The following is a 15,159-nucleotide window of genomic DNA, read 5'->3' as shown; positions in this document are numbered from 1 at the left end:
TGGAGTCTGGAGAAGGCCAAACCCAAGACAACTGGAGCAGTTCGCTCATGAGGCCAAAATCCCTGCTGAGAGGGGCAGAAGTCTCATTGACAGTCAGTTACAGGAATTGTCTGATCGCAGCGATTGTCCCAAAAGGTTGTGCAATAAAATATTAAGTTACTGAACCGTCATTTCTGTCCAGGCCGTGTCATGGGGTTTTTTTTTGTTTTTTTTTTAAATTCTGTTGAAGCGAAAAGCAAACTCTGACTTTCATATGTTCATGTTCATAGAATTTTTACTTATTATTACTTTTGTCAGATTCCAGTTATTTCTGTGACCATTGTAGGGTTTTCTTTCATTAACTCCTTCCCAACATTCGCCATAATAGTACGGCGAATGCCGGGTGTTTAACTATGGCAGACGCCATGGCCGCCTTGTGTCTGCTGTTTCACCAACCATGGTTGGTGCCTGCACTGATCATGGGCATTAAACCTTCTGGTGCCTCGGTCAAAGCTGACTGATACACCATTTTCCCGGCGCCGCATGGGCGCTGCCATTTTGCCGGCGATCGCTAGCACCTAGAGCAAGCTCCAGGACCGACATCATGTTAGCATGACAGCCAGGGGCCTTGTAAAGGTTCCCCGGCCTGTCTGCATTGACTTTCTTTTGCAGGCTATTCTATGTAGCCTGCAAAAGAAATGATTTTTTACAATGCATTGTAATGCTTTGTATTAGTGATTAGCCCCCCTGGGGTTCAAGACCCCTTAGAGGGTCTAATAAATGTAAAAATAAAAAAATATTAAAGTATTAAAAATTCAAATCACCCCCCTTTCCCTAGAACACATATAAAAGTAGTTAAATACTGTGACACACATACATGTTGGGTCTCCCTGTGTCCGAAATCGCCCGCTCTTCAAATCTATAAAAATATTTTTCCTATATGGTAAACATCGTAGTGGGAAAAAAAGTCAAACGTGCCAAACCGCCGTTTTTTCACTGTTTTGCATCTGATAAAAATTTGCATAACAGGTGATCAAAGCAAAAGCAATTCCCCAAAATGGTAGAACTAAAAAAAAAAAAAAAATTGCCAGTTTTGGATTTTTGTTAAGGAGTTAAAATGTAAATAAAACCATACAAATTTGATATCCCCGGAATCGCGCCGAAACACAGAATACAGGGGACAGGTCATTGTGGCTGCATAGTGAACGCCGTAAAAACAAATCTCGTAAGAAAATCTTACAAATGCATTTTTTCTTCAAATCCCCCCATTCTGAATTTTTTTCCAGCTTCCCAGCACATTGCACAGAATAAATAATGGCGGCTTCATGAAGAAAAATTCGTCCTGCAAACATTCAGCCCTCATATGGCTCTGGGAACGGAGAAATAAAATACTTATAGGGTTTGGAAGGGGGAGAGTCAAAAACAAAAATCGAAAAATGCCCTCGATGGGAAGGGGTTAAACTAGGGGTACCAACAATTCTGTCCACGTGTGTATATGTACGGTAAAGTATGGGGTTCTATATAGATCTATACAGATCTACGAGGCTATATATTTATTTCCCAAATATTATAAATTTGAAAATTTGTGAGTTTGGATGTTTGTTCCTCAATCATGCAAAAACGGATGAACAGATTTGCATAAAATTCGCCACATACATAGATAGGAACCCTGATTAAAACATAGGCTACTTTTTATCCCAGTATATGACGTCACTACACGACCACAGTGAAGGAATTTAGGTTCACACAGCACTAAAGGATCTGTGATGACATCATCACAGGTCCTTGAGCCATTCTCGGATAGGAGCATGCTAGTCAGTGGGCGGAGCTACACACTATTTTGTGGGCGGAGCTATATAGGATGAAGCTGGACAGTGTGAAAGCTGAAGAAAATGGAGTCTCATGGAAGATCAGGAGACTACAGAACATGCAGGCTGTGTGTGGGCAAGAGGAGTATATCGGGTGTAGAGTTTCAGTGAGTACGACGGGGAATGTGTTCTTCTGCCTCTGATGGGGGAGGGGGAGAACTTTGGCACATTTCAGCAACATCTGTTCAGCCCTTTGTAACACAGAAGCTGCTCAGACAGTCACATAACAAAACCCCTGTAATCACAATTGCCCCATGTAGCAGAGCTTATGCAGCGCTGTAGCACACCTCTATAGGCTCTCCATTGCAAACATGATGTAGCAGAGCCGAGACGCAGGAGCAGGCTGATCAATTGGCTAAATATAAGCAGCTCAGCGCCAACACCAACCCGCAGAGGAAGTTGCGGGCAGATGCTAGTAGGGTTATATGTAGATGTATGGGGTTTTATAGATGTACGGTGGTGGATGGGGTTCTATATATAGATCTGTGCATGATGGTATCTGTAGATGTATGGCGGTGTACAGGGCTATATATATATTGATGTACGGTGGTGTATGGGGTTATATATATATATATATATATATATATATATATATATATATATACGGTGATGTGCACTAGTGGATGTGCACTAGTGATCACACAACTGTCTGATGTTTATGGACGACATGGAGACCGGCTACCTGATGTCATATCCTCACAAAGAGTGTATCACCGATATGTGGTCACTGTATATGGGATCACTGTGGCTGTCACTGTATATTGGGGCAGAGTGGCTGTCACTTTATATGATGGCACTATGGATGTTACTGTATATTGGGGCATTGTAGATGTCACTGTATATGAGGGCACTATGGGTGTCATTGTATATTGGGGCACTATGGATGTCACTATATATTGGGGCGCCGTGACTGTATATGGGGGCACTGTGTCTGTCACTGTATATAGGGGTATTGTGAATGTCACTTATCCTAGACTACATCCAACCATATGGTAATATTTGCAATGGCTGATTAGTTACTGCCCCTTCCCCACAATGTGCAGCAGACACATGAACTCCATGCTGTCGGACACGTTAGATGATACAACATGCAGACACATCAGCTCTATCCTCCAGTGTGTACTGCCACACTGTGACACATCCACCTCTCTCATACTGCTCTCCTTATTATACAAGTGTCAGTCTCTATTGTGGTTCTGGCATTCTATTCATGCCCATACAAGATATAAAGCCTTTTAGCGCACTGAGGGCACAATACAAGGGTTTGTATCCTTATGTCCTGAACACCAGCGCCTCCTGCAGGATCTTGGGAATAGATGCATACCTATGGTACTGGACCTGGGCAGTATACATGGACTGTTCACAGGGCCCCCACACTACCGGCTGCACCTGGGCCCCGTGTATGGTCATTAACGCGGCCCCGAAACCACACAAATATGTCTGTCATGCCCAGCTGATATGCAACACGCAGGTTAGACTGAAGCACATAGACACACTCCCCATGACGGGGCAGGCAGGGTGGTACTTACAGGGAGTGCCTATACCAGCTGCCTGGCCCCCTCTCACTTCATATACTCCCCCTCGCTCACATAATCCATAAAGGAACCAGGAAGCTCCGCAAAGTCCTCTAGAATGAGGCTACTGGAGTCCTCACCCAGGTGGCCACTCTCGGGCCGGGAGCCCCTGATGCCCGCTGGCTGCTGAGGATGGGACGCAGGTGCCTTATGGAGGGCCGGAGCAGCCTGTGAATGGTCAGTGACTGCTACAATATCACCTGCAGGCTCTGACGACGGCCCCAGGACATGGTAGAGGCTGGGCAGGCGGATGTCAAAGCGGAGGCCAAACTTGGCAAAGAGCTTGTCATTGAGGGCATAGAGTTTGTGACAGATGTCAAAGCCGAGGAGCACAGAGAAGAGGCGTGAGATGTATTTCTCCCGAGCCAGGAGCAGGTACAACTTCTTCCGGGGCCAGCTGATGAACGTGCTGTCCGTCTCCGCTGTCAACGTCACCTGGTGAAGAAACAGCCATCACCTGAGGCTCCTACTACAATTCCTATTATCTATACAACTTATTATAAAAAATTGTCAATAATGAAAGCTCCGCAGGGGAGGGGCCAAAATCCACAAAGTAATCTCTGGCCCCCCTAGTGGCCATAGAGTGATAATAAAAGCCATAGGTTCCATACACAATGGACTGTAGTCTCTCAATAAAGATCTGTAAAAGAAACAACCACCTACTGTATATAGAACATGTCTGAGAGGTTGTCACAGCTCCGCCCCATTACTGACATCACTGACATAATGACATGTGATCAGACATGAGATCCGCCCCCTTATACTACAGTACAGCTATTCATCTATTACTACTGATAATCAGCTGCATTTAACATATCTGAGAGGTTGTCACAGCTCCGCCCCCTGTTGCTGATATCTCATGCTATATTTCTCCTCCTTACCTGGAATGTTCCTTCTTCTGAGGGCCGTAGAGATTCCCACTCTGGAGAGTCCAGGAACTGGTAAGGGAAGATGTAATGTAAGAACTGTCCATCCAGACTGACCTTCACCCTGTGACACAGACATCAGGTAAATTAACAGAGGATGGAGCAATGTCCTTTGATCCCCCTAGAAACTCCAATATTCAATCTGACCACTTGTTTATCTTGGGGTCAGCTTTGGTGGGTGTCCTGTCCCAGGGAAATTGCGCCCCCTAACAGACTTTACAAATTCCTCCCTTAAAGAATGGGCAATGTCCATAAATCACTCTGTCCACTCACAGAGAGAACTCTGCGGCCCTACAGTTACAGCTGCAGAGTTCTCTCTATCCAGTCAGTGCTGGAGCCTGGAGAGGTAAGTGCCCACCGGACCCAGGTAATGAGGGTGATAACCTCAGCACTGCCCTACAACACCAGGTTTAGGTATATTAACCCCTTCTCTATCCTGATCCACCATGAATTGGGCCATTCTCCGGCCCTCAGTCTATTGACATCACCTCCTCCTCTTCTTACCGTCCAGAGATGAGAAGAGACAGCCGGTCAATAGGGGTCTTTCCCTCTAACGCGTAGCTCTGGTCAGCATTCAGAGTATGGACCTCCATGCCGCTGCAGTGGGCAATTTCCTTGAAGATGGGCAGTGGCACCTGCAGCGGTTGGTAGACGGTACGGTACAGGGTATCATAGTCCTCCCCGTAGGATTCTCTGCGCAGTCGGTAAATGAGATGAATGATCTGGACAAGGCACGCCACCATCAGCAGCACGTTCCAAACCACCACGTCCACCCCACAGACCCACAGCCCACCCCACAGCACCATACACAAGAAACCAATGGCCATTAGTGCAAAGACGTAGATGCAGCCCAAGACTCCACTGCCACCCATGAAGGCCAGCAAGAGAATGAGGCTGCCCAGCTGGAACAAGCCGGCCTCCATGGAGGACTTCCAGCCCACACACCGGGGGGCATACAAGAGGTGGTCCAGCGTCCCACTGGAGGACTCCATCTTACCTCCTTCACCTGCAAAGAAATAAAGCAAGGTCACTAAGATGGAGCGATCTATTCCTCCTGACAACCCCATACACATGTACCCTGGGTCAGTTGAGGAGGTCTGGAGGGGGGGGGGGTGCGGCGGTCAGACCCCTCTGCCCTAGTAAGAGACTTCAGAGCACTGAGTTATCATCACATAGCACTGACTTATATGTGAGAGTACTGAATGACAGCAGAATTTGTACACTGTCATCATACTGCAAGTTCACTAATACGTGAGAATAAGGAAAATGTTGTTTTTGTACCATGTTCGCCAGTGAGTAGGAACTATAAAAAAAACTAAAAACTTGAAAGTCTTTAGTAGTTGATCCCTTTTTTAATGGCTAACTCATAATGATGACAGATTATAACTAGAGATGAGCGAGTACTGTTGGGATCAGCCGATCCAAACAGCACGCTCGCATAGAAATGAATGGACGTAGCCGGCAAGGGGGGGTTAAGCGGCCGTCAAAGCGGAAGTACCAAGTGCATCCATTCATTTCTATGGAGCGTGCTGTTCGGATCAGCTGATCCCAACAGTACTCGCTCATCTCTAATTATAACGTTTCGAAGCTCCCGGCTTCTTCTTCAGATATAACTAAAAACAATTTCTGAAAGCTGCATATTTATGTACAACAGGACACATAGGGATAGAATTTTAGGAGGGAGGGGGGAAGAGGCTTATTGGTATATACACGTAAACAATTCCACAGTTCCCAGGTTCTTATCTTTATGGCTGTCAAAGTTCAGTGATTTCTGTAGGATGCCATGAACCCATGTGAGAGATTCATTCCATTCTCCAGAGTGTTAAACAAGGTCATGCACTTGTTCTCATAATTCCGTCTCTGTTTCCTTGATTTTAAATTCCCTCTTAAAATCAAAATTTTCATGTCATTGGTGATATTATGATCTTCATTGCAGAAATGTTTTGACACAGGAAGGTCCAGTCTTTGTTCTCTAATTGTATGGCGATGTGTGTTCATTCTCATTCTGAGCTTCTGACAGATTTTCAGTGGAACATTTGGTGCATATTATTAAATTAGTTGGAGGTGACAGTGTCACATAGGAACATTCCCATGTGGACAGAAAAGATACAAAACCTGCCCTCACATACTGACCACTGACAGGATAGAGATACCAAACTCTAACAGGGAATATAAAATCCGGGGTACATTCACCTGTAACACATCCAATGTAGTGTATTTAATAATATGCACCAAATGTTCCACTGAAAATCTGTATGTTGGAGAGACCGGCCAGAAGCTCAGAATGAGAATGAACGCACATCACCAGACGATTAGAGAACAAAGAATGGACCTCCCTTTGTCAAAACATTTCTGCAATGAAGATCATAATATCACCAATGACATGAAAATTTAGATTTTAAGAGGAAATTTTAAATCAAGGAAACAGAGACAGATTTATGAGTACAAGTGCATGACCCTATTTAACACTCTGGATAATGGAATGAATCTTTCACATGGGTTCATGTCATTCTATAGAAATCACTGAACTTAGACAGCCATAAAGATAAAGAACCTGGGAACGGTGGAATTGTTTACGTATGTACCAATAAGCCTCTTCCCCCCTCCCTTCTATCCCTATGTGTCCTGTTGTACATAAACATGCAGCCTTCAGAAATTGTTTTTAGTTATATCTAAAGAAGAAGCCAAAGAGCTTTGAAACGTTATAATCTGTCATCATTATGAGTTAGCCATTAAAAAGGTATCACCTACTGAAGACTTTCAAGTTTTTTGTTTTAAATATTTAATACGTGAGAGTACTATATGGCGGTAGGATCTGTACACTGTCATTATACTGCAGGTTCACTGATACTTGAGAGTACTACATGGAAGTAGAAGCTGTACATAGTCATTACACTGCAAATTTATAACTTCCAGGATTTGGTGATAATTCTTGCAGATCTTATAATGCACAGTGTAAACAAGGACCTGATTCAGTCGCCTCCATTACCCTTCTCCCATAGCTCAGTGCTGCTGGTGCCAAGTACTGAGAAGGGTGTAGGTGGGCACAGACTGTATCACCCTCCTGCAGCCTGGCACCCTTCCTGTACCAGTAACACCATGTAGCCCAGCAGCCCCCAGTTTATCCCACTTCCCTCTCCCCACTTCAGGGCTACAAGCTGCACTATCACAACCACACAGAATATCTTAAACTTCTCACGGCTGAGGGATTGTTACAATGGATCAATAAAGAGAGAACATATCCTTGTCTTGTCATAGACCTTAATCTCTGTATAACACGGAAACACTGTAACAAACCCTCAGCAGTGAGAAATATTTAGACAGGGCAGATTTGCAGCCTCAGAGTCTAGGGAATGGTAAGAGAGAATATCAGAATATGAGGAGTTTAAAGGGTTTCTCCACCAAAACAGCAGATTAGACATCAAGACAAGAACCTGGGGTCCCCTGTACCCCCATCTGAATGGAATGACATACGTGGCGCCGTGCATCTTTATGGGCCTGTCAGAGACATCTATATGGAGGAAGGATTGGACCCCAACGATCTTCAACTGATCCCCAATATCTTCCAGGACTCGTGGGAAAACCCCTTTAATTTACAGGACATGGGGGAGGGGATCAGTGGTATATGGGGGCTCCTACGCGGAGGGGTGAAGTGTTACACTGGGGCTCCTAGAGGGAGCAGTGCAGTGATATATGGGGGCTCCTGGAAGGAAAGAGTGCAATAATATATAGCTGCTCCTAAAGGGAGGGGTGCAGTGTTATATGGGGGCTCCTAGGGGGAGAGGAGCAGTGATATATAGGAGCTCCAAGAGGGAGCAGTGCAGTGATATATTGGGGTTCCTAAGGGGAGAAGCAGTGTGATATATGGGGGCTCTTAGGATGAGTGGTGCAATGTTATATAGGGGCTGATGCACGGATTACGGCATGTATGAGCTGCGATATTCTGCAGATAATGTCTATGTCACATGTATATAGTTCTGCCACTGTCACGCAGGAATTGTGTTACACGTTGCAGCAGGATGAGGTGTAAACACAGAGCGTAATAACCCTGCGACCTATGAGAGTCTGTGCTATAAAATCAAGTCACAGTTTTAGAGGATTTTTTTGCAGATGACCCCCAAAGAACCTGCACCGCAAAAGCTAGTAGTGTCATGTGCTCAGGGGCCCCTTCAGTCCGCTCTTACCTGAAGCCCCCCATTCTTACCTCTAATAGACCGCAGCACTGGTGACTCTGAACGTGGAATATATTGGGATCAGATGGGAATCAGCAGTGCCCAGGATCAGCGTCCGTCCATGGGGGCCTCCGATCACCTTGTGAAGTCTTTCCACATCCCTCAGTTCCTACTAATGCTGTGTACACTGTGGGCTCGTAGTAGACACTACACACAGCGCAGGCAGCAAGGGCTCTGGAATGTCTCTGTCCTGGAGACAGCTTGAAGTGACACCCCAGCTGGATGGCCATGTTTGGAGTTGAAATCCAAGAAGGGTTACGCAAAGAGATAGTGAGCCGGCACTCGACATGACCAAGCCACATAACACAGATTACAGGGCGCCTGGACTCTGCTGCACTACTACACTGCACCAGCACCCAACCTTAAAGGGACAATCAACCCAGGGCACCCAGCCTCTGCTGCACTACTACACTGCACCAGCGCCCAACCTTAAAGGGACATTCAACCCAGGGCACCCAGCCTCTGCTGCACTACTACACTACACCAGCACCCAACCTTAAAGGGACATTCAACCCAAGGCATCTGGCCCCTGCTGCACTACTACACTGCACCAGCACCCAACCTTAAAGGGACATTCAACCCAAGGCATCTGGCCCCTGCTGCACTACTACACTACATCAACATCCACCCTTAAAGGGGCACTCCCCCCGAGGTACCTTGACCTCTGCTGTGACTACTATACGGCACTAGCACTCACCATTACAAAGACATTCATTCTACCTCTAGGGCACCCCACAGCCTCAGCTATGACTATATGGCTGTTCCCAGGGAGAGTTTCAAACACAACATATGGCCAGTAAGTGCCCGCTGCCCCTTCCCAGCAGGACAATAACACTGATGACTGGGAAGCATGGGTGAAGTACATGGCGAGGAATGTGCGGTCGTCTGGATGTTAGTGCAGGCCCCGGGACTCCAGGCCTCCAGCCCCGAGCTGCTGACTGATCCCTTCCCTTACATCTAAATTAAGAGCAAGGCCATAGGAGCAGGTGCGGGGCTGAGCGTAGGGAGAGGGTAAGAGAGGAAAACACAGGGAGATGACATGGATACAAGATGAGATACGGCAGGACATGGAGGTATATACAGGCTCTGTATGGTATATAGCAGTACATTTACCACAGATGTTACCCCTGTAGTCTGGATACAAGATGAGATACGGCAGGACATGGAGGTATATACAGGATCTGTATGGTATATAGCAGTACATTTACCACAGATGTTACACCTGTAGTCTGGATACAAGATGAGATACGGCAGGACATGGAGGTATATACAGAATCTGTATGGTATATAGCAGTATATTTACCACAGATGTTACACCTGTAGTCTGGATACAAGATGAGATACGGAAGGACATGGAGGTATATACAGGCTCTGTATGGTATATAGCAGTACATTTACCACAGATGTTACCCCTGTAGTCTGGATACAAGATGAGATACGGCAGGACATGGAGGTATATACAGGCTCTGTATGGTATATAGCAGTACATTTACCACAGATGTTACAGGCCTGTAGTCTGGATACAAGATGAGATACGGCAGGACATGGAGGTATATACAGGCTGTGTATGGTATATAGCAGTACATTTACCACAGATGTTACACCTGTAGTCTGGATACAAGATGAGATACGGCAGGACATGAAGGTATATACAGACTCTGTATGGTATATAGCAGTACATTTACCACATATGTTACAGGCCTGTAGTCTGGATACAAGATGAGATACAGCAGGACATGGAGGTATATACAGGCTCTGTATGGTATATAGCAGTACATTTACCACAGATGTTACAGGCCTGTAGTCTGGATACAAGATGAGATACGGCAGGACATGGAGGTATATACAGGATCTGTATGTTATATAGCAGTATATTTACCACAGATGTTACACCTGTAGTCTGGATACATGAGATACGGCAGGACATGGAGGTATATACAGGCTCTGTATGGTATATAGCAGTACATTTACCACAGATGTTACACCTGTAGTCTGGATACAAGATGAGATACAGCAGGACATGGAGGTATATACAGGCTCTGTATGGTATATAGCAGTACATTTACCACAGATGTTACACCTGTAGTCTGGATACAAGATGAGATACGGCAGGACATGGAGGTATATACAGGCTGTGTATGGTATATAGCAGTACATTTACCACAGATGTTACACCTGTAGTCTGGATACAAGATGAGATACGGCAGGAGATGGAGGTATATACAGGATCTGTATGGTATATAGCAGTATATTTACCACAGATGTTACACCTGTAGTCTGGATACAAGATGAGATACAGCAGGACATGGAGGTATATACAGGATCTGTATGGTATATAGCAGTACATTTACCACAGATGTTACACCTGTAGTCTGGATACAAGATGAGATACGGCAGGACATGGAGGTATATACAGGCTCTGTATGGTATATAGCAGTACATTTACTACAGATGTTACAGGCCTGTAGTCTGGATACAAGATGAGATACGGCAGGACATGGAGGTATATACAGGCTCTGTATGGTATATAGCAGTACATTTATCACAGATGTTACACCTGCAGTCTGGATACAAGATGAGATACGGCAGGACATGGAGGTATATACAGGATCTGTATGGTATATAGCAGTACATTTACCACAGATGTTACAGGCCTGTAGTCTGGATACAAGATGAGATACGGCAGGACATGAAGGTATATACAGGTCTGTATGGTATATAGCAGTACATTTACCACAGATGTTACACCTGTAGTCTGGATACAAGATGAGATACGGCAGGACATGGAGGTATATACAGGATCTGTATGGTATATAGCAGTACATTTACCACAGATGTTACCCCTGTAGTCTGGATACAAGATGAGATACGGCAGGACATGAAGGTATATACAGACTCTGTATGGTATATAGCAGTACATTTACCACAGATGTTACCCCTGTAGTCTGGATACAAGATGAGATACGGCAGGACATGGAGGTATATACAGGCTCTGTATGGTATATAGCAGTACATTTACCACAGATGTTACAGACCTGTAGTCTGGATACAAGATGAGATACGGCAGGACATGAAGGTATATACAGGCTGTGTATGGTATATAGCAGTACATTTATCACAGATGTTACACCTGTAGTCTGGATACAAGATGAGATACGGCAGGACATGGAGGTATATACAGAATCTGTATGGTATATAGCAGTACATTTACCACAGATGTTACACCTGTAGTCTGGATACAAGATGAGATACGGCAGGACATGGAGGTATATACAGAATCTGTATGGTATATAGCAGTACATTTACCACAGATGTTACACCTGTAGTCTGGATACAAGATGAGATACGGCAAGACATGGAGGTATATACAGGCTCTGTATGGTATATAGCAGTACATTTACCACAGATGTTACAGGCCTGTAGTCTGGATACAAGATGAGATACGGCAGGACATGGAGGTATATACAGGCTCTGTATGGTATATAGCAGTACATTTATCACAGATGTTACACCTGTAGTCTGGATACAAGATGAGATACGGCAGGACATGGAGGTATATACAGGATCTGTATGGTATATAGCAGTACATTTACCACAGATGTTACAGGCCTGTAGTCTGGATACAAGATGAGATACGGCAGGACATGGAGGTATATACAGGATCTGTATGGTATATAGCAGTATATTTACCACAGATGTTACACCTATAGTCTGGATACATGAGATACGGCAGGACATAGAGGTATATACAGGCTCTGTATGGTATATAGCAGTACATTTACCACAGATGTTACAGGCCTGTAGTCTGGATACAAGATGAGATACGGCAGGACATGAAGGTATATACAGGTCTGTATGGTATATAGCAGTACATTTACCACAGATGTTACACCTGTAGTCTGGATACATGAGATACGGCAGGACATGGAGGTATATACAGGCTCTGTATGGTATATAGCAGTACATTTACCACAGATGTTACAGGCCTGTAGTCTGGATACAAGATGAGATACGCCAGGACATGAAGGTATATACAGGTCTATATGGTATATAGCAGTACATTTACCACAGATGTTACACCTGTAGTCAGGATACAAGATGAGATACGGCAGGACATGGAGGTATATACAGGATCTGTATGGTATATAGCAGTACATTTACCACAGATGTTACAGGCCTGTAGTCTGGATACAAGATGAGATACGGCAGGACATGGAGGTATATACAGGCTGTGTATGGTATATAGCAGTACATTTACCGCAGATGTTACACCTGTAGTCTGGATACAAGATGAGATACGGCAGGACATGGAGGTATATACAGGATCTGTATGGTATATAGCAGTATATTTACCACAGATGTTACACCTGTAGTCTGGATACAAGATGAGATACGGCAGGACATGGAGGTATATACAGGATCTGTATGGTATATAGCAGTACATTTACCACAGATGTTACACCTGTAGTCTGGATACAAGATGAGATACGGCAGGACATGGAGGTATATACAGGATCTGTATGGTATATAGCAGTACATTTACCACAGATGTTACACCTGTAGTCTGGATACAAGATGAGATACGGCAGGACATGGAGGTATATACAGGATCTGTATGGTATATAGCAGTACATTTACCACAGATGTTACACCTGTAATCTGGATACAAGATGAGATACGGCAGGACATGGAGGTATATACAGGATCTGTATGGTATATAGCAGTACATTTACCACAGATGTTACACCTGTAGTCTGGATACAAGATGAGATACGGCAGGACATGGAGGTATATACAGGCTCTGCATGGTATATAGCAGTACATTTACTACAGATGTTACAGGCCTGTAGTCTGGATACAAGATGAGATACGGCAGGACATGGAGGTATATACAGGCTCTGTATGGTATATAGCAGTACATTTATCACAGATGTTACACCTGCAGTCTGGATACAAGATGAGATACGGCAGGATATGGAGGTATATACAGGCTCTGTTTGGTATATAGCAGTACATTTACTACAGATGTTACAGGCCTGTAGTCTGGATACAAGATGAGATACGGCAGGACATGGAGGTATATACAGGCTCTGTATGGTATATAGCAGTACATTTACTACAGATGTTACAGGCCTGTAGTCTGGATACAAGATGAGATACGGCAGGACATGGAGGTATATACAGGCTCTGTATGGTATATAGCAGTACATTAACCACAGATGTTACACCTGTAGTCTGGATACAAGATGAGATACGGCAGGACATGGAGGTATATACAGGATCTGTATGGTATATAGCAGTACATTTACCACAGATGTTACAGGCCTGTAGTCTGGATACAAGATGAGATACGGCAGGACATGGAGGTATATACAGGCTGTGTATGGTATATAGCAGTACATTTACCACAGATGTTACACCTGTAGTCTGGATACAAGATGAGATACGGCAGGACATGGAGGTATATACAGGATCTGTATGGTATATAGCAGTACATTTACCACAGATGTTACACCTGTAGTCTGGATACAAGATGAGATACGGCAGGACATGGAGGTATATACAGGATCTGTATGGTATATAGCAGTATATTTACCACAGATGTTACACCTGTAGTCTGGATACAAGATGAGATACGGCAGGACATGGAGGTATATACAGAATCTGTATGGTATATAGCAGTACATTTACCACAGATGTTACACCTGTAGTCTGGATACAAGATGAGATACGGCAGGACATGGAGGTATATACAGGCTCTGTATGGTATATAGCAGTACATTTACCACAGATGTTACAGGCCAGTAGTCTGGATACAAGATGAGATACGGCAGGACATGCAGGTATATACAGGCTCTGTATGGTATATAGCAGTACATTTACCACAGATGTTACCCCTGTAGTCTGGATACAAGATGAGATACGGCAGGACATGAAGGTATATACAGACTCTGTATGGTATATAGCAGTACATTTACCACAGATGTTACACCTGTAGTCTGGATACAAGATGAGATACGGCAGGACATGGAGGTATATACAGGCTCTGTATGGTATATAGCAGTACATTTACCACAGATGTTACAGACCTGTAGTCTGGATACAAGATGAGATACGGCAGGACATGAAGGTATATACAGGCTGTGTATGGTATATAGCAGTACATTTACCACAGATGTTACACCTGTAGTCTGGATACAAGATGAGATACGGCAGGACATGGAGGTATATACAGAATCTGTATGGTATATAGCAGTACATTTACCACAGATGTTACACCTGTAGTCTGGATACAAGATGAGATACGGCAGGACATGGAGGTATATACAGAATCTGTATGGTATATAGCAGTACATTTACCACAGATGTTACACCTGTAGTCTGGATACAAGATGAGATACGGCAGGACATGGAGGTATATACAGGCTCTGTATGGTATATAGCAGTACATTTACCACAGATGTTACAGGCCTGTAGTCTGGATACAAGATGAGATACGGCAGGACATGGAGGTATATACAGGCTCTGTATGGTATATAGCAGTACATTTATCACAGATGTTACACCTGTAGTCTGGATA

The 15,159-nt window shown here is 44.4% G+C and overlaps 1 protein-coding gene across 3 annotated transcripts in view; it reads right to left on the bottom strand.

The window, feature by feature from the left end:
• Nucleotides 1–15,159, bottom strand: part of POPDC2 (popeye domain cAMP effector 2) — a 29,937-nt gene that overhangs the window by 2,361 nt on the left and 12,417 nt on the right. Inside the window, exons 1-4 of one of the 3 annotated variants that reach the window (XM_075263360.1) lie at nt 8,552–8,838; nt 4,852–5,353; nt 4,303–4,411; nt 3,377–3,856 (exon numbers count right to left, since the gene is read on the bottom strand). In XM_075263360.1, the coding sequence (XP_075119461.1) occupies nt 3,410–3,856; nt 4,303–4,411; nt 4,852–5,339 (1,044 nt within the window). In that variant the 5' untranslated portion in view covers nt 5,340–5,353; nt 8,552–8,838 and the 3' untranslated portion in view covers nt 3,377–3,409. Of the gene's footprint in view, nt 1–3,376; nt 3,857–4,302; nt 4,412–4,851; nt 5,354–8,551; nt 8,839–15,159 lie in introns of those variants that run through there. The other 2 variants (XM_075263357.1, XM_075263358.1) reach the window with 2 other exon arrangements.

This window comes from Leptodactylus fuscus, chromosome 2, assembly GCF_031893055.1.
Source record: "Leptodactylus fuscus isolate aLepFus1 chromosome 2, aLepFus1.hap2, whole genome shotgun sequence".
In the NCBI taxonomy this organism is placed as follows: Eukaryota; Metazoa; Chordata; class Amphibia; order Anura; family Leptodactylidae; genus Leptodactylus; species Leptodactylus fuscus.
Note: the sequence above shows the minus strand (reverse complement) of the source record. Positions and strands in the feature narration are given on the sequence as shown.